This window comes from Chenopodium quinoa, unplaced genomic scaffold, assembly GCF_001683475.1.
Source record: "Chenopodium quinoa cultivar QQ74 unplaced genomic scaffold, ASM168347v1, whole genome shotgun sequence".
Classification (NCBI taxonomy): domain Eukaryota; kingdom Viridiplantae; phylum Streptophyta; class Magnoliopsida; order Caryophyllales; family Amaranthaceae; genus Chenopodium; species Chenopodium quinoa.
This window is the reverse complement of record NW_018743292.1, coordinates 9790279-9809619: the sequence shown is the minus strand read 5'-3', so window position 1 is coordinate 9809619 and position 19341 is coordinate 9790279. Positions and strand designations below refer to the sequence as shown.

Here is a 19341-nt window from a genome sequence, read left to right as displayed (position 1 = left end):
TGATATTTCTTTTTTTTTTTTTTAATTTTTTTTTTGTGACAAGAATGATATTTCTGTTTATTGAATTCAAAAATAATGTTTTAAGATGCACTTTATGGAATCAATATGCTGATCAATTATAAGATTATTTATCTAAGCATTCAGACCGTCAAGTTATCATCTTATTACGGTTTGTAAAAATCAAGACTTGGCAAGGTATATAAAATATTAATGTTGCAAGTTTTTGTTTTGACACCAATATTAGTACTATCTATTATATTCATGTTTATTAATTTTAATTATTTACTTACAGGTACTACCATGCTATCAACTTCCCTATTTGCGACTAAACTATATATAAATTCTGATATTGATGAGCTGAATGAGTTTAAGAATAGGTATATAATATTTTATTTTATTTTTAAATATGCATATTATTCTTGAAAGAGTATATATTATATCGAAAAGTGTTATTATAAGTTATACAACAAAATAAATATTTATTAGTTATACAACAAAATATATATTGATTGTTACATTAATTTTGCAGATTTGATATGGGTGGAAGGACTTCTTCGGAATTGGTGACTGACATAAGTAGTTATATCTCACAAAAAAATGAGAGTGACTTTTTAAACAAATCTGAAAGAAAAACAGTTGATGAGATACGTTATACACAAGAGGCAAGTGCTCAATGGTATTTTCTTTTAAAGTTATGATGCAGAAACATATTGTTTAAAATTACAAATATCAAATTTATATGACAAAATTTTATTATTATAAATATTATTTTATACAATATTTATTTATTTATTTATTTAAACTTTATGTGACAATTTCTTTCACATGTGGGTGTATATCTTCTAAGGCCAGTTTTTACTCATGGTCAACTATATGTTGCAATATCAAGGGTTACAAAAAAAAATGGGTTGAAAAATTTAATATGTGATAAGGAAGGTAAGACATATACTACTCAAAATGTAGTATACAAAGAAGTGTTTCAAAATGTGACATGAGGTAATCTTTTTTTTCTCTTCTTTTATTTTTTATTTTTTATTATTAATATACTTTGGTAAAATTGAAAGTTCTTTTCGTTCACTTAAATTTGGAAATTAAAACACATGATACATAATGGAAGAATTGTACAAGCAGCAAAAGGAACAATGCTATGGGTGCCAATACTTCTATAGGTATTACTTTCATTTCATTAATTATAAATATGATTTTTATACTTTCAATAAGATCTCATGTATTCCCTAAAAAAAAAAATAATAAAAAATAAAATAAAATAAGATCACATGTATTTTTTTTTTTTGTCTTTACATTTTTTGTTTTGCAGACACATAACAAATGGAGGCCTATTAGATTGATTCTAAAATAGATAGAATGACAGAGAAAGTGATGAGTAGAATAAATGAATGATGAATAATGTAGGGTCATTGGCTTAATTATCATCTCGAATATATATGTTAATTACTTTTTTTTTAATGGAGGGAATTATCACTCATTTCCTTATCTATATTAATTAGATGCTATTGTTTAATTTTTTCTATGTTAAGTGCTATTATACCCTCTTTAGGGACCTGCCCCTATTTCTCCTCGATAATAATAAAAAAAAATATTTTAAGATAATGCATATACTCCACAATACTATTAAATATGTGTATATATGACAAGTAACAATTAAAATTCTTAAGCAATGGTAAAAGATTTAAGAAATGGTTAGATTTAAGTCCGTGCAAATTATTATTCATTAACGTTATTGTCTAAATTATTTTGTCCTTATAAATAAAATATATGTATTAATGTATATAATTATAAGAATGGTTAAACATTTACTAATTTAACTTCCAATTCTCCGTAAAAAAGATTAACAATATTCATTACAAAGAGGTCTTATATAATGACCATGATTAATAATAATAATAATAAATTAATAATAACAATAATTCAATTGTATCCGTGCACGGCACGGGTCTTACACTAGTGGAGTACATATAATTACATAAACTACGAGATGTCGAGATTTGCGAAGTGCAATAAAATGGTATAGCGAATGATCCATCTATTCATGTAAAACTAGTTTTTAGGCCCGAGCGATGCCTCGAATTACTGAATTATTTCCATGATAAAAATCATTATAAATATAATTTTTTTATTAAATAACATGTAATATGGTAATAGTTTAGTGGCTAACACGTTAATGTTTAAACTTGAGGTTGTGGGTTCAAATCTTGTAAGAATTGTTAATATACTTAAACGTTAACTACGTACTCCGTAGGTGATATAAACAATAGTATGGGACATGCCTGTATGAGAGTAAGATAATAAAAGAGATTCTAGAAAAAGAATCGAGTATTAGTTAGTCTAACAATTTGAAATGACTCAAATTAAAAAGCGACTCGAACTTTTGTGAAAATTTTTAAATACACTCGGGTGCACCGTGCATCAAATTAACTTAAGGTTAGTTTTTGCTATTCATTTAATAATTAAATGAAAAATAATAATCAAAATGAGAATAAAATACTCATGGATGTACCGTGTACTTGGGTGTACATAACATTCTCTCGAACTTTTGAAAATAAAGAGAGTACTATATATCCAAGCAAAGCTTGATGGAGTTGGTGGGAACTCACCTTGTGACTTTGAGGTCACAGGTTATAGACCCACCAACAATATTTGCTTGAGGGTAGGAGAATTCCATTACCTCCACTTTACTCTCAAGCGTTAACTTGCAGAGTTTAACAAGCTTAACTTGTAAGATGTGCTAGTTTAATAGGGTCCTTTATCTTACCTAAAAAAAATAATGCACTTTATAAATCTTTTAAGTATACATATTACTCACTAAACCCGTTATTTATTACATAACTAAGCCAATGTATAGGGATGTCAATGGGGCGGGACAGGGCAGGGCGGATGTTGACTTCCCCATCCCCATCCCCGCCTAACATTTTCATCCCCATCCCCGCAGCGGGTCCAAACTCATCCCCACCCTGCACCACCGGGCCCAATTTAAACCATCCCCACCCCGCCCCACCCCCACTTGAATATCCACCCCCAACTAATCCCCACCAAGACCCGGTTAATCCCCGCCTCCCAAATACAACAACACTATGTAATATAGATTACAACAAAAGAAATTCATTGTTTATATTACACTTTTTAAATTTTTTTTTTTTTATAATATAATGTATGTACTATATTTACTACTTTATTTTACGTAAATTTTTTTATATGAAATAATATAAAAGTATACAATTTTTTTCTAAAATATATGGATGGGTATGAGGTGGGGATGGGGCCGGTATGAAGCGGAGCGGGCGGGGTGGAGCGGGGATGGGGCGGGTACAACCTAAAATCCACCCCGGCCCCGTCGCCCATGACGGGTATGGTTTTTATCCCCATCTCCGCCCCACCAACTGTCAAACCAGGACCCATTTCCGATGGAACGGGTTTCCTACTTTACCCTGACATTCCTACCATGTAAGGTGTTTTCTTCACTAAACCAACCCCACCATTGACATCCTTGCTACAAAACAAAAGAAAATCAGTTCTAGTTTATTACGGAGTATTAGTCAAAAATAAAGCAATTCCAATCATTTTTGTTATGCTAATACTGTTGGCACAATCATCAACAAATCCGATGTCGTCCAGCGGTTAGGATATCTGGCTTTCACCCAGGAGACCCGGGTTCGATTCCCGGCATCGGAACTTTTTTGTATTACAAACTATTAATTTAACTCAGTTGAATATTTGAACCACTATTTTGTCTGGATTTCTTTGTTCTACACCCACCAATTCACAGATAAATGTGCTCTGATTGGTAGTATACTAACTTTGTCATTTCCAGGAAAAAAAGGAGCAATCGAGAGTGAAACCATGGAAAATCAGCACCAAACATCAATGTCATCCACCCCTTTGCTAGCCAAAGACAGAGGTGACAGCTCACCGCGGCCGCCAGCAGCAGCAGCAGCAACTGCAGTTGTTATATTGAGTACTTTGGTTGCTATTTCTGGTTCCTTTGTCTTTGGTGCTTCAGTAAGTATAATTTAAACATTAGTCTTTCTTGTTTTATTTATTTTACTTCGTATTAAGATGTTTAAGTTTTGGAGTGTTAATGATTTGTACTGACTTTAGTTTTCTTTTATGAAGTGGGTATATTGCTAACATTAGTGTTATTTATGTTTTATTTTTTTAATTTTATTAAGATGTTTATATTTTGGGATGTTATTGATTTGTACTTACTTTGGTTTTCTTGTATGAAGTGGGTATATTTCCCAATTGTCTAAGTTTGGTAATTTTTAAATTACGGTTTTGAGTATGACCCTCAAGACTTTTACCAAGCGCATTGACATCTAAATTGATGTAGTGCTCAATTTGGACAAGAATTTATTGGTGGAATATATGAGATTAATGAGAAGGTGGAATGGATTTATAGGATATACACAAGGTTGAAGTTAATTTTTATTTTGTATTTATTTGACAAGGAAAATGATTTGGTTTTGCAATTTTGTGCATTTTGGGACAAAATTATAAAACTTGTATTGAAGATTTGAAGAAGAAATGATTTATTGCAGGTGGGATTTTCATCACCTGCTGAATCTGGAATGATATCTGACCTAGACTTAACTTTGGCACAGGTGTGCATCATCCTTTTTAAATATTTATATGATTTTTTCTTTCAATTGTGGCATATTGCAAATCACTATAAACTTTCATATGCCCCGTTTATGTTGTGATGTGTGGTGCAACGTCATGAACGAGGTCTATTATGTCGTTAATTTTTGAGGTGTCACTGACACTAGTCACTAGATATGCTTATTCTGGTCAAGTGATGCTTATGAAAAGCCTAATTAGGTTTGTCATTCAAATTTGAGAGCGAGAGAGGCAATCGAATAAGGACTAGTTATAGTTGCACCTTGCACGCATTACATTTTATACTGACTACATAAGTACATATTCGTCATTCTATCATGAAAAAAAATGTAATTGAGGTCCAAAAAAACCCTGCATTAGGTGTCCCCCTCGTGAGGAGGGTCTCCTAATGTTTCTTTTTCCTCACCCTTTCAAAGGAAAAATTAAATAAATAAAACAAACCCTGATCAAAGTTAGCCTTTCAGTTTCCTGGATAGTGATGTTTGCAGAAGGGACTCAAATCACAAAGGTATACTGAAATTTAGACTTAGATTTCGAGTTGCCACATGGAAGGATGAGTTATACAAAGTACTAAATCAGTACCGTTGCCTTAAGAATTAGGATGTCCTGTGGGCAAAGAGCAGTGTTACTCAAACTTTTCATGACAAGTTGTTTGCAATAAACATGGTATACTGCAGGATCACACTCAGTGAACTGCTACATTTCCTATTTCTTGTAATTACTTAAACCACTTGCATTACCTGGTAATACAGTATTCAGTCTTTGGATCGATATTGACAGTTGGAGCAATGATGGGTGCAGTAGTAAGTGGCCGGATAGCAGATAATTTTGGGAGACGGGGTGTAAGTTGTTTCGCTCTTCCTAACTGATCAATCTTTGGCAAATGTTACTGTCTGCTAAAATTATCTTCCTTCATTCTTATTTGCAAGTGATCTGTTTTTACAGGCTATGGCATTGTCGGAACTTCTTTGCCTTGTAGGAAGTCTTACAATTGTATTTGCTAAGGTTTGGATTCTTATTTCTTCCAACTGTGAATGCTCAGGTACCCTTATGTTTTATCCGAATATTCAGAATCTCATCAATCAAAGCAAACATAACATATATATGTGCTGCTTGACAAGGGTTATGTATAACTTATTTGCATCCATTGTTCAATACTCTGGTTAAACATGAGTGGAATTATTTATCTTACAGAATTCTGATGATGATGGTAGTTTGTCCGAACTCATAGCTCAATTCTCAGGTTTACTTTAGTACAACATTTCTTGCATATTTTCTGGTTTTGTTGTGGTTTTTTTTTTTTTTTTAATCAAATTCTTGTATGATCATGATTATAATATTTGTTTGCCAGATCATGAGTTCAAAACTGCATTTATCCTCAATAAAAGATCAGATCACAATTGTTTTGGTATATCTAAGATTTTTTCATGAGACCAAACCCTATTCTTGGAAAATCATAAGACTCCCCTTTTGCATGTCAAACTGAATTTCACTGAGAAAACTTAGTTGATTTCAGAATCATTTTTCATCCTTCAAAAGGTAGGAACTGATAATATACTTGGCATGTGCCAAATGAACCTAGTACATTTACCTTCCCCTTTAGGACGGTTTCATAGGCTTTTTTTTCCCCTTGCAATAATGTGCTTTCAATGTACTTGACATTTTTGCTGAAGGTGGCTTGGTTACTTGATACTGCAAGGCTATTTAACGGTGTTGGAATTGGGATCCTTTCTTATGTAGTAAGTACAACATCATATACAAGCACTTAGCTCAGTTTACTTGCATGTCAATGCGAAACATTGTAAGTTCTGTCCTAAAATCATAACAGGTACCTGTGTATGTTGCTGAAATCACCCCTAAAAACCTTAGAGGAAGATTTACCGCAGCCCATCAGGTTCTGTCTCTTGAATCTGTGATCTGGTTAGCTAACCAAGTTCGTACTTATAGCTTACATATTCTCAATGGCAGTTGATGATTTGCTGTGGTGTGTCAACAATGTGGCTTGTTGGAACTATCATTCATTGGCGAGTCCTTGCCGTAATTGGTACTCTTTTCCTAAACCTTTGACTGGAGTAGATGGTGGTATCAGTTTTACAACTTCTTGACTTTTTTTCCCTGTTTTCAGGGCTAATTCCAAGTATCCTACAGTTTCTAGGTGTGTTCTTTATCCCGGAGTCCCCACGTTGGCTTGTAAGTGAGATCAGTATGTTACAGTAGAGTAGCTTAATTGAGCTGTACCGAAAAAGGCTTGACCAGTGGTAAAGGTTTAACCTGGAAATCTTGTACAGGCAAAGAATTCAAGATGGGAAGAGTGTGAAGATGTTTTGAAGTCCCTAAGGGGACAACACGCTGATACTTCAGCAGAAGCTGCTGAGATTAAGGTGATTTATCCAATTCTTGATTTTTCTTGTTTTTGTGAGTCCTTAATTTGCATAGCATGGAGAATGAGTTAAGCCTTTTACATGTTTCAGGAGTATACAGAAACCCTTCAGCATTTATCTGAAGCAAAGTTTCTAGACCTATTCAAAAGAGAATACACGCGTTCACTGATAGTGAGTGTCTCAAATTATGAGCTGCAGTCCCTTTTATGTCTTTTAGCATACCTGGTTTTTTCTCAAATTGCTTTAAATCTGATTTAGGTAGGAGTTGGGCTGATGGTCTTCCAACAATTTGGAGGTGTTAATGGGGTTGTATTTTATGCAAATTCTATATTCGAATCTGCTGGTATTTAAATGCTGCTTCTTGGTACTTCTTCTAACAATGGAATGTTTGCAAAACTTTGCAGTTAATCCTTTTTTGTCATTAACTTCATGTTTGCTCAGGTTTGTCGGGAAGAGTGGGGACACTAGCAATGGTTGCAATTCAGGTTCACTGCTGCTTTCAACTTATTATTGTTTCTCAGAAATCTTCTTGTGCATGTCTCTAAGACAGTATAACTACCGATGACAGATTCCTATGACAGTTGTGGGCACTGTATTGATGGACAAATCTGGACGACGACCTCTTCTAATGGTGAGTTCTTTACATGCATCTGCATTGCCAATAAATAGAGACCTGAATTCGTTGCTTGTGAATTCAGATTTCGGCAGCTGGGACTTGCTTGGGTTGCTTCTTGACAGGATTATCATTCTTGCTCCAGGTCCTCTTCTCACTCACCCCAAACTCCCACCCCAACCTTTCCCACTCTTCCATGAGTCTAAAATATAATCTTCACCTGTGAAATTTCTTATCAAAAGTTGTTCATTTGCAGGATTTTCACATGTGGAATACTGAAGCTCCCTTTTTGGCACTTATTGGAGTGTTGGTAAGACGCATTAAACATAAGCTACCTTATTCGCTCCTTTTTTTTCTTCCTTTCCTCCTTAGTTTTGAGCTTAATTCTGTTCTGCTCTTGCTTTGATCTAGATGTTCTCGGCATCCTTCTCATTGGGAATGGGTGGTGTACCATGGGTAATTATGTCCGAGGTAGGATCTATAACTCTATGCATCATATGCTTCCTTCACAGAATTTGTATTTCTTCATAACTTTGTCAAAAAGTTGTCACAGTAGTAAGCTTTCATTTCATGTAATGACAGTTGCATATTTTTTCGTAGATTTTTCCAATGAATGTGAAGGGTTTAGCTGGTAGTCTTGTCACAGTAGTAAATTGGCTTGGCTCGTGGATGATTTCATTTACCTTCAACTTCTTGATGAGCTGGAGCTCATCTGGTAATGAACACAATTCCTTGCTATCCTGAACTTTTTGTTTGCTTTGAGCTTTGACAGTCACCTGGATATTCTGATATTCATATAACTTGGAAATTTTCATAACAGGTACTTTCTTCATATACTGCATCATTTGTGGTGCAACTGTTGTTTTTGTTGCGATGCTTGTACCTGAGACTAAGGAGCGTACATTGGAAGAGATACAGGCATCCATGAATCCCGCAACATCAAGCAGATAGATAAATTCACTGAAACTGGTATCTATAATCTATCATCATCCATTCTTTTTTTTTTTTTTTTATAACTTTAGCCGCCTCACCTGATTCATGTTTACATAGAGTTCATCTTGAGAAATATCGATAGATATGTACTTACTTCATATTGCTATAATGCTATGACTTCTTAAGTATGACATTCTAGCTAAGCATAATATGTGATAAAATCTAAATGGACATCATCGTAATTTTCGTGCAGATACGTAGAGGTAAAGACAAAAGAGGTCATTTTTCTGTTAGGTCTTTTTATCCAAAATGTTACCGTGAATCTGCAGTGTTACTTGTGAATATTGCAATCATCTTAAACCATGTACTACAAATCATATGTTGTCATTTTTGTTACACAGTTTGGCATACACATCACAAAGATGCCCAAGACGCTATAACTCCTAAACATCTCACATGATTATTATGTTTTGCTGCCTTTGCATGAAGTTAGTTAGTTACCCGTACAAAAAAAGCCAAGGCAAAAACTCTACCAAAATTTGACCACTCCTTTTCCATCTAACTAACCAAATTATATATAACCACGTTCAGTTCTGTTTAGATCAAATCAAATCAAATTAAATCTGATCCCCAAAGTGATTAATTGATTATTCACCATGGCGAATGCCCCTAACTCACAACAATCATCAAATAAGCCACCCCTTAACGGGCCCTTGCTCAGCACATCCATACCCCGGAGTACAGGCTCGGTCCACAAGACCTTATCTGGCGCTGCAAACCTTGTTAACCTTTTGCCCACAGGCACGGTCCTTGCATTCCAAGCCCTGATCTCTCCCTTCTCCCACAATGGCTTATGCCATGCTGTCAACAAATATACTGTCCTTAAAACAATTTTAACCCCCACTGTGATTGCAATGGGTTACCGGTTAATATGCTTCCAGAATTTCACTTAATTTCGAGATCAATTAAAGCAATGTAATTGAAACTCCCTAAGAACACTTTAAGAAATTAGGATAGATAAGGAAGAAGTTGAAAAGTAAGTTATAATATGGAGCAATTAAATATATATATGAACAGCCTTTTTAATCCAAGAGTCACTATTTTCCAAAATATAACACTATTATCATAAACAATTAACCGTAGGAAAGTAACCGCTTACACTCGCCCGATCGGGCAATAAAACAAAACTTTTAACTTGGCTTGCGCTCAACTGGGCAAAAACCTGCCCGATCGGGCCGCCAACACTTTAGAAAATAAGTTTGCTCTCGCTCTCGACTGAGCTAATTTAGCCTTATCAGGCGAGCAAATATTATTTTTCTAAGTATATGCTCGCGCCCGACCGGACAAAGCCCGCCTGACTGGGCCCGTGGTCATAAACCATGACACACGTTAAAATTTTTGTTATGCTCCAAATATTAAACTTATAGTCTAGCTCCAAACTAAACTTTTCTTCCCAACATCAAGTTAAATAGAATAGAGTAAGCTAATATCCTCTATTCAACAAATGTGGAACTTTCTTCCCAACAACAAGTTAAATAGAATTGAACAAGCTAACTTCTTCTATTCTACCAATGTGGGACTTCCATCCCAATATTAAGCTATATAGACTAACCTATATAACCAACTTCTATTCTACCAATGTGGGACTAATTTCCCATCATTCATAACACCTATTATGAAGACTACTCTAACAGTGAGATAGTTGCAAGTATCCCAAATTTACAATCCAATCGTTTTGGCTCTCAATAGCCATTGTTCGTTATACTTGTATAGAAGTTTATGGCATTATTAAATTATGGGATTTTTAATTATATTTTGTCCGTTAGATATTAATTACAACATTTCCTAAAAACAAACACGTTTCGGTACAATAGTTGCAGGCTACGGAGTGTTACTTAAATTGTCACTTTAAAGTGATGAAAGTTTTCCTCTGCCACCTTATTCCAACCACCACCACCACCACCCCGCCACACCCTCACAACCCCGCCTGAACCGCACCATAAATCCGGAACACCACCTCACTCTGATCACATATCCTTACAGTCTAGGGACCGGTACTCTACGAGTTCATTTGAGACTTTCCTTTAACCTTAACCTCCCTCTAATGGCCTCTTTTCCTTACCAATGAAACACAGAGATCGAAAAGGGGTACGTACATATCTAGTTGAAGCACCTGAAAGGTGGCTGAACAACCGAATAAGATTGGTATATAAGTGTATTGTTATTTCTAGACTCCAAACTCCTAGGATCAAAGCTCAATTTTCAAACAGATAGGATGCTTCGTTCTTTTATCTAATCTTGCCTATCCACCTCTCTCTCCCTCTGTTGCATGATTCCAAAGCAGGAGCTCTGGAGCTGCTGCAGTAGCAATCAAGCAAGCGCCTGTTCTTGCCGTTTCGGAGTTTTTGGTATGAGAGATAGGGATAAGAAGGATACGCGGGTGTGATAGGATAGGAAATTGGCGAGTGAGATAATATCCATAATGATGATATAAGTGTTTTAACTTCTTTGATTTGATGCTAGTTTTAAACTCGTGCAATAACATAAATTATATATGAAGTACTATGTACTCCATATTAGATTATTGATTTTAAAAAGAGATAATGCAAGTTTATAAGGCTAATTTACAAAATTTGTAAATCAATCACCTTATGTGGTTTTTTTTTTTTTTTTTTTTAAATAAAATGACAAAGTTGTCCCTCATTTATCAAATGATGAAATGGTAAAACTACTCCCGTTTATTACTGAAATGACAAAAACTATCCCTAATTTGCAATTTTTTGTAAATCAGGCTTATATGCTGGATGCCTATCTTTTAAAAAACTCATCATATTTTTTCCTCAAAAATATATATATATATATATATATATATATATATATATATAATAATTAAAAGTGTGCTTCTATACATTAAAGAAATGACTCGCCAACTCTACAGCTAGAGGTGCGTATAAGATGATTTATACTCCTTGTATTTAGAAGTGCCAATTCGAATGATCGGATCGGGTCTGATGAGGTCGGGTCGGGTTGGGTCAATTTTAAAAGTTGAGTCATGATAAATTATTGTGTCCACATGAGTCCAAATCTGAATCGGATATTTTTCAGATCGGTTTCATATCGAGTCGGGTGTGGTTTTGACACCTCTACTTCTATTATAAATTTGATGTAGTACAACCCTTTTAAAAAAAGGAACTAGTAAGTTGTTTCACGCAAAATAGATTAAACTAAGTAAAATACAATCTAATATCATATCATATCACTAATAAATAAAGTCAATCTCGCAGACAGGCCACGAGACAGCGACACTTGACATCTCAGTTTTTCACCAAGTGTCGCGCCACGTAGAAGCCAATAGGTATTATTATGACACATATTATGCTAAGTAAGCGATTTTTAGATAAATTTTTAAGATAAAATTGTTGTATAGAGTTTTATTATCGATATACTTTTAATATTGATATACTTTTTAATAAATATTTATTATCAATATACTTTTTTGGATAGATTTTTAAAGATAAAAATCTTGCATAGAGTTTTATTATCGATAAACTACTAATATTTCATATATACAAAATTAATCATAACTTTTAATAAATATTTACTAACTTGGTTCTATTTCCATCATAAAATTTGTTTTAAAAAGTTCTTTAAAATAATATAATATATTATTTTAAAAAATAATAGAGAATTAGTTAAAAAAAAAAGTTTTAATCAGTAAAAATAAGTTTAGTTTAGTAAAAATACTTTCAGTTTAGTAAAAATAATTTAAGTATGATATCGCATGTCTAAATATCCTGCATTATCAAAACGGATCGGATTATATGATCGTATTTAACATTCAAGCCAAAAAGTTTATCCTAAATTTCAATAAACAACCTAGGCATCGCGAAGTAAGCGAAGTAAGCGAAGTTTAAATAGATATTTAAGATAAAATTTTTGTATAGAGTTTTATTATCGATATACTTCTAATATTTCATATCTATACAAAATTAATCATAACTTTTAATAAATATTTTATAATTTGGTACTATTTCCATCATAAAATTCGTTTTAAAAAGTCTTTAAAATAAGATCCATTTATAATATATTTAATTAATTTACAAAAATAATAGAGAATTAGTGAAAATAAGTTTTAATCATGGAAAATAATTTTGTTTTGTTAAAAATACTTTTAGTTCAGTAAAAATAATTTCAATTCAATAAAATCTATTTGAATTCAGCATGTCTAAATATCATGCATTATCAAAAGGGATTATAGAATCGAATTTAAATTCAATCCAGAAAAGTTTATCCTAAACTTTTATCAACTATGTGGGCATCGCCACACACAAAACTAGTGTATATATATAAATGGGAGTTTTTTCCCAAGTTTTTAGAGAGCCAAGTAGGATTAAATTTTCTTAACGCGCCTTGTAGGATAATAAATTTTAGTTATATCCAATTAAATAAGATATTTATAATTTCTTTTAGAATTAAATAATTCATATGCCATATAAGCAAAATTGGCGAATGAGATTTTAAAGTTTAAATTAATTAAAATAAAATATTATCTTATAACTCAGTACTATTTCCATCATCAAATTTGTTTTAAAAAGTTCTTTAAAATAAGATCCATTTTAATATATGTAATCACAAACTTTTATATGTAGCTGGTCAAACCGTGTCACCAACTATTATAAGAGTTATTTCGTGAGTGCTATAGGGGTTACTTGGTTCAGTGTTATAGTGGTTACTCAATTAGTGTTATAATTAGGGGTTACTCAGTTAGTATTACAAGGATTACTCGGTCAGTTTTATAGGGGTTACTTTGTCCGGCCAAATGGTGTGGCCAGCCGCATACAAAATGCATTGTTATTTAATTTATTTAAAAAATAATAGAGAATCAGTAAAAATGAATTTTAATCTGTAAAAATAATTTTAGTTTGGTAAAGATACTTTAAGCTCAGTGAGAATAATTTAAGCTCAATATAAGTAATTTCAAGTCAATAATAACTTATATACCTATTTACAAACAAAACTACAAATAGTACACTATTATATAAATATAAACCATATGATATCGTATGTCTAAATATCCTACATTATCATAACGGATTATATGACCGTATTTTTTAACATTCAAGTAAAAATGTTATCTTAAAATTTTATCAACCATCTGGGCATCGCCCGGGCACAAAACTAGTGTATATATATAAAGGGGAGTTTTTTCCCAAGTTTTTAGAGAGCCACGTAGGATTAAATTTTCTTAATGCGCCATGTAGGATAATAAATTTTGGTTATAGCCAATTAAATAAGAGATTTATAATTTCTTTTAGAATTAAATAATTCATATGCATATAAGCAAAATTGGCGAATGAGATTTTAAAGTTTAAATTAATTACGATAAAATATTATCTTTTGAGATTAGGAATTTTATCTAAATATATAACAAATGAGAGGATATTTAAAATTTATTTTAAAATAAAAATATTAAATAATATGCTACGTAAAACTAATAAAATAACCAAAATTATTTATTTAAAAAAATACAAACAAATCGTGCATCGTACGGGCTTCATTTAGTGGAAAAACTAATGGGGAATAAGGCTATTCTTAAAACTTAATTTATATTGAAGTTAAATTATTTTTATAAACTCATATTATTTTTATTGAAATTAATTATTTTTGTTGAATTTAAATTATATTACGCATGAAATTTATTCTTTTTCATTCACTATTAAATTTCTTCTAATTGTTATTGAATTTTACTAAGACCCTGTTCACTTCACCTTACAAAAATAATATTCAGTAAAATTAATACGAGTTCATTAAAAATAATTTCACAAATTTTTATACACCGTGTGGCCAGCAATAATGGGGGTTACTTCGTTAGTATTATAGGGCGGGGTTACTCGGTCAGTGTTACAGGGTTACTTCATCAGGATTATATGAGTTACTCGGTCAGTGTCATAAGGGTTACTCGATCAGTATTACAAAGGTTACTCGGTCAGTGTTATAAGAGTTATTTTAATTTGTTCTTTTATAACCGGCCACATGGTGTGGCCAGCCATACATAAGACGGTCTAAAATAATTTTATAAGGTGAAGTGAACACAAATAATTACTAAACTTAGCTTAATTTTATAAAATTAATTTAGATCATGTTCTCTTCACGTTTTTTTTAACTAAAATTATTTTAATTAAAATTAAATTATTTTTGCTGAACTTAAATTATTTTTACAATAGAAGTTATTTTTGCTAAATTTAACTTATTTTACTTCACTGCCAATCGAATTGCATCTTACTTTAACTGAATTTAAATTATTTTTACTAAATATTTTTTTTTTGGGGGGAATTACTAAATACTATTTAAATTAAAAAAAAAAAAAAAAAATTAGATCCCAAATTCTAATTTTGATCTTTATGCAAATCATATAATGTGAACAAAGTTATATTATTTTGACTACCTGAATTATAAATGAGTCGTTTTCAAAAACAAAGATAGTAATTTTTTTTTTATTTTTTTTTTTTTGGACTTTTTTTGTGAGATGTCACTATCTAAACAAATTTGTGTGTTATAATAAATTCATGAAAGGACAACAATTTGAGTTAATACGTATTATATACACTTATCCATATCAAAACTTTTTCTCTTACATAAAGAAGTTGAGATCAGAAAAATAATGTTTTAAACACAAAATTATGAAAGTTACATTTTAATAAAATACAAATCAATACTATTCTAAAAAGACCTCATTTGTAAAAAAATATTCCTTATAAACTAGATCACATATAAGGACAAAGTTAAATCAAATCAAACAACGTATTAAAACAGATAAAAAAAAAAGTTTAAATCACATCAAATAAGAAATATACATACGCGGTATATATTCTTAAGGACATTATTTTTGAATGATTAAAGTTTTGTCCGTTTAATGAAATATTCGAAGAGGAACTAATCAAGGAAACGGATGAAGTAAATGATTGGAGCATGTCTAGATATATACACTGAAAACAAGGAATATATTGCTTGATGGCCGCTCTTTTTAATTTTTAATATTATGTCCAAACAAACAATTCAATTGGGAGAAGATTTGGTTGATGCATTTGTTAAATATATTCTGATAAGCTTACCAGATGTTATTTATTCTAATATCTCTTGCCACAATCCAAATAACAATGTAACATTACTTTAAATTATATTGTGTAACGTAGAAAATCTTAGTTTATGTCAAAAATGATTAAATTCGTCATCATATTCGTAATATATTAGCAAGTCAAAGGATTTAGTCTAGTCTCAATTCTCAATGAATGGAAGTTTGTTGCACCTTCCCACGGTTCATGAATTTTGTTTTCAGAGGAAGTATATATGAACTTTCTTCGTAGTTGAGGAAACATTCGAATATAGACCCATACACCGATACACGTAATGGCGTGAAGTATGAAGGATCTTGATACAATTCATACAAAGGATCTAGATGGTCCACTTTCATTCACTAAACTTATATTAAATCAAAGCCGGGGTTCGTTCTCTTCACCGATCTTACAAAATAGTTGAGTTTAAGGCTTAATTAGGTCTAGTTAAAGTTTAGGGAGCGTTTGGTTCCCAGAGTGGTTAGGGTTTAGAATCAAGAATAGGGTTAAGGTGGTATCAGGTTGGAATTTGATACTTAATACCATGTGTTTGGTTCAATTCTGAAATGAAATCTCTCACTATTACCTCCTTTTATTTGATACCTAAGGGAATTGAAATGAGCCAAACCCACCTCCCCCCTACCACCCCCCCCCCCAAGTAGGAGTGTCTGTGGTGCGGTTTGCATTTTTTTCAAACCGCACCAAACCGCATTTATAGCCAAACCACACCGCAAAATGCGGTTTGGTGCGGTGCGGTTTGCGGTTTAGCCACATTTTTTAAAAATTATGAATTTTTTTTTTATAAAAAATGACTTTTTATTTTATTTTGTAATTATTAATTTATAATTTAAACATTAAACTCTTTTTTTAACTTTTAATTAGCTAATAGTAAAAAAATTATATCATATTTCTAAGCTATTTTATATACTTTTTATAAAAATATTATAAAATTGGCATAACGGTTAGAGGTTTGACGGTCCAAACCGCAAACCGCACTAAAAAATGTTTTGGAAACCACACCAAACCGCAAAAGTGTGGTTTGGTTATTTTCGGAAATCGCACCGCAATTTTCAAACCGCAAACCACACCAAATTACAAAATTGCGGTTTGGTGCGGTCCAGACCGCACTCTGAACAACCCTACCCTCCAAGGTTTCTAAACCCCATACCTCATGGGTTCGAGGTATAGGTTTAAAATTCATACTTTTGACTACCAAACATATGGTATGAGTTTTAGTCATTCTAAACTCATACCTCATACCTATATTCTACAAACCAAACGCCATAATTTAGATTGATACGGTGTAATTAAAATTAAACCTAAGGTAAAAACATAATCGATCATGTCCAAAGATGTAAGTTCGGGTATTCAACTCAGGTTTGGATGAGGTTAGGTTGGTCTCGGGTCATACTCAAGTTGGGTCATGTCATATCAATATAGGTACGATTCATGTTTATCAGGTTTGGATCTGGTCAATTTTTGCTTAGGTTATTTCGGATTGTTTAGCTTTATAAGTGCAAATTGGGGGTTTGAGTCGAGTCAAATTTAGCCCAGTTTTAATTTCGACTTCAAGTTGTGTCATGTCAAGTTTAAAGCGAGTGTATTCGAGTTCATGAGGTTATGTTTGGGTCGAATGTTATTAGGCGGTAAGTTGGATAAATTTAAGGTAAAAGTTATTAGGTCGGATAAATATCTGGTTGGATTAAGATAGACATAGATAATACACTTTTTATGATTTTAGCAAGCATTTTTAACATTAAAAAACAATGTTATCACATAAAATGTTGTTAATAATGGGCGTTAATATAAAGTTTTATAACTAATACTTCGTAGATAGTGTTAAAAAGAGGAACATCATCTTGAAATATAGGAAATAATATTTAGTTGTATCCCTTCGTCCTTAAAATTTCGATTCACACTGCAATTTTTATGGTTTTCAATAATGTGCATCTTTAAGCTTCAACTCCATTGATATTTTCAGCTACGCATAAGTGAAATTTATAAATAAATAAATAAAATTTGGCATATGAAAAACGGGAAATGATTTTGGCACACCATAAGTTAATTTTGGCACACCTTATGTGAGAGCAAAGTTTTTAATGCTCTTCTACATGGGGGTGTGCCAATATCAATTTGGGGTGTGCCAATCAAAATCAATTTCCATGAAAATCTGACAATAAGGCAAATCTAATAAGACTCCACATGCTAACTTAGTTCTTTTGCATAAATCACAAAATGTGGTCAAAGTTATCTTATTTTAGAGTCAAACTAATTTAATGACAAGTTTGACCGAGTTATTTATTAAGAAACAAAGGAGTATCTTTTTAATTTGTGTTAAGATCAAACTGTATTCCTTCTTATCCGATCATCTAAGAAAACCCATTTATATTTTTGAAATTTAACATGCTATTAAATGCCAGGTCTTAGTGTATAAGACAGAGTAGTTACTCCATCCCAATCTATTAATATTATCACTTTGGATTAATTCGAGAACACATGACAAGCATCATACATTCATACTTACCATTACATATCTCATTTACACGAACTCTATACTAAAAGATACAACCAAGAATTTCACAAGTAGTTAGACCTTGTTTTTTTTAGCAGAGTAGGGTAGGTGTCAGCAGATTATTAATACTAAGCACAGCAAGGCTCAGCAAAACAGAGCAGACCACATCAGCTCAAAAGAACAGGGACTTACTCCGAGTCGTACCAAGCTTAGCTTGATCTAGCAGGAAATATTACACCTTTGTTCCAATCTTGAGGTTGGGGGTTCAATCCCCAATAGAGATACTTCGATGGTGGGGATCCCTTATCCTTCCGCCTTACTGTCAAATTGTCTGACCCACACATAATGATCCAAAAAAACGTGAAGGTTAAGATACGATCAGGATCTTTCTCCTTACATTTTACAACAAGTTGGCAAATTTGCTGTATTTGAGTACTCCGTACAGACTAGATGGACAACATGATCTGATCTACAATTCGTCAATTCTACATCAAATGTCCACCATTCGTATAACATATAATCAAATTCAAATGGATAATTAGATAATGCATACTTGGACACTAGACCCTTCTACACGAGCAGACATTATTAACGTGCCTTTACTAAGACAAAAACGTACTGTGAAACCCTGAATCTGAAAAATTGTTAGCCATCAACCAGCCAATCAGATTCTTTATTACACAGTACACAATACAATACACTGTATATTTCCATAAAAAAAATACAGTACATTGTACAAATACATGCCATTATTAATCTTTTATTTGCAGTCCCCGTAATCCACCAATGGAATTGGAAAACCCACTAATGGGATTTTGCTCCCATCTTGGACCATTTATTCTTCATATACACTTCGTATTAAATACTCGTATTCCCCAAAAAATAATATACTTGTAGTGTTGAATTTTTGAAATTTGTGACAAAATTAATACCCCATTTACTAGTACTCAAAAACAAAGTATTTTTCAAGTTTCTATTTTAATTCGTTCATCCTTATATGTGGCCAGTCACGCCATTAGTTGATAATGTGATCACTTCACATATAATGATTATAAACATTTAATTAAGCAATTGGAGTTACTAGGATGATCAAGTTACCTTGTTGAATGAGATGTTAAAGCAATGGAAAAATGGGGTTACTTTTATAAACAAGTA

At 32.3% G+C, this 19341-nt stretch overlaps 1 protein-coding gene and 1 non-coding gene across 3 annotated transcripts; both read left to right on the top strand.

Moving 5' to 3' along the window:
* The first annotated feature begins 3618 nt into the window (after positions 1-3618).
* Positions 3619-3690, top strand: TRNAE-UUC. Its single transcript has one exon. It is a non-coding gene; the product is annotated as a tRNA-Glu (tRNA).
* Positions 3691-3694: 4 nt separating this feature from the next.
* On the top strand, positions 3695-9008 carry LOC110736944 (sugar transporter ERD6-like 5). Of its 2 annotated transcripts, XM_021917282.1 has the most exons (19): positions 3695-4017; positions 4557-4619; positions 5388-5477; positions 5581-5640; positions 6309-6374; positions 6464-6529; positions 6604-6679; positions 6761-6825; positions 6924-7016; positions 7107-7187; positions 7275-7359; positions 7458-7501; positions 7585-7647; positions 7715-7774; positions 7886-7939; positions 8041-8100; positions 8230-8344; positions 8450-8598; positions 8816-9008. In XM_021917282.1, the coding sequence occupies exons 1-18, from the start codon at positions 3859-3861 to the stop codon at positions 8578-8580; spliced, it is 1431 nt and encodes a 476-aa protein (XP_021772974.1). In that variant the 5' UTR covers positions 3695-3858; the 3' UTR covers positions 8581-8598; positions 8816-9008. The 2 variants fall into 2 exon arrangements, with proteins under 2 accessions (XP_021772974.1, XP_021772973.1); XM_021917281.1 differs by lacking the exon at positions 8816-9008 and having other exon boundaries at positions 8450-8753.
* Positions 9009-19341: the final 10333 nt, after the last annotated feature.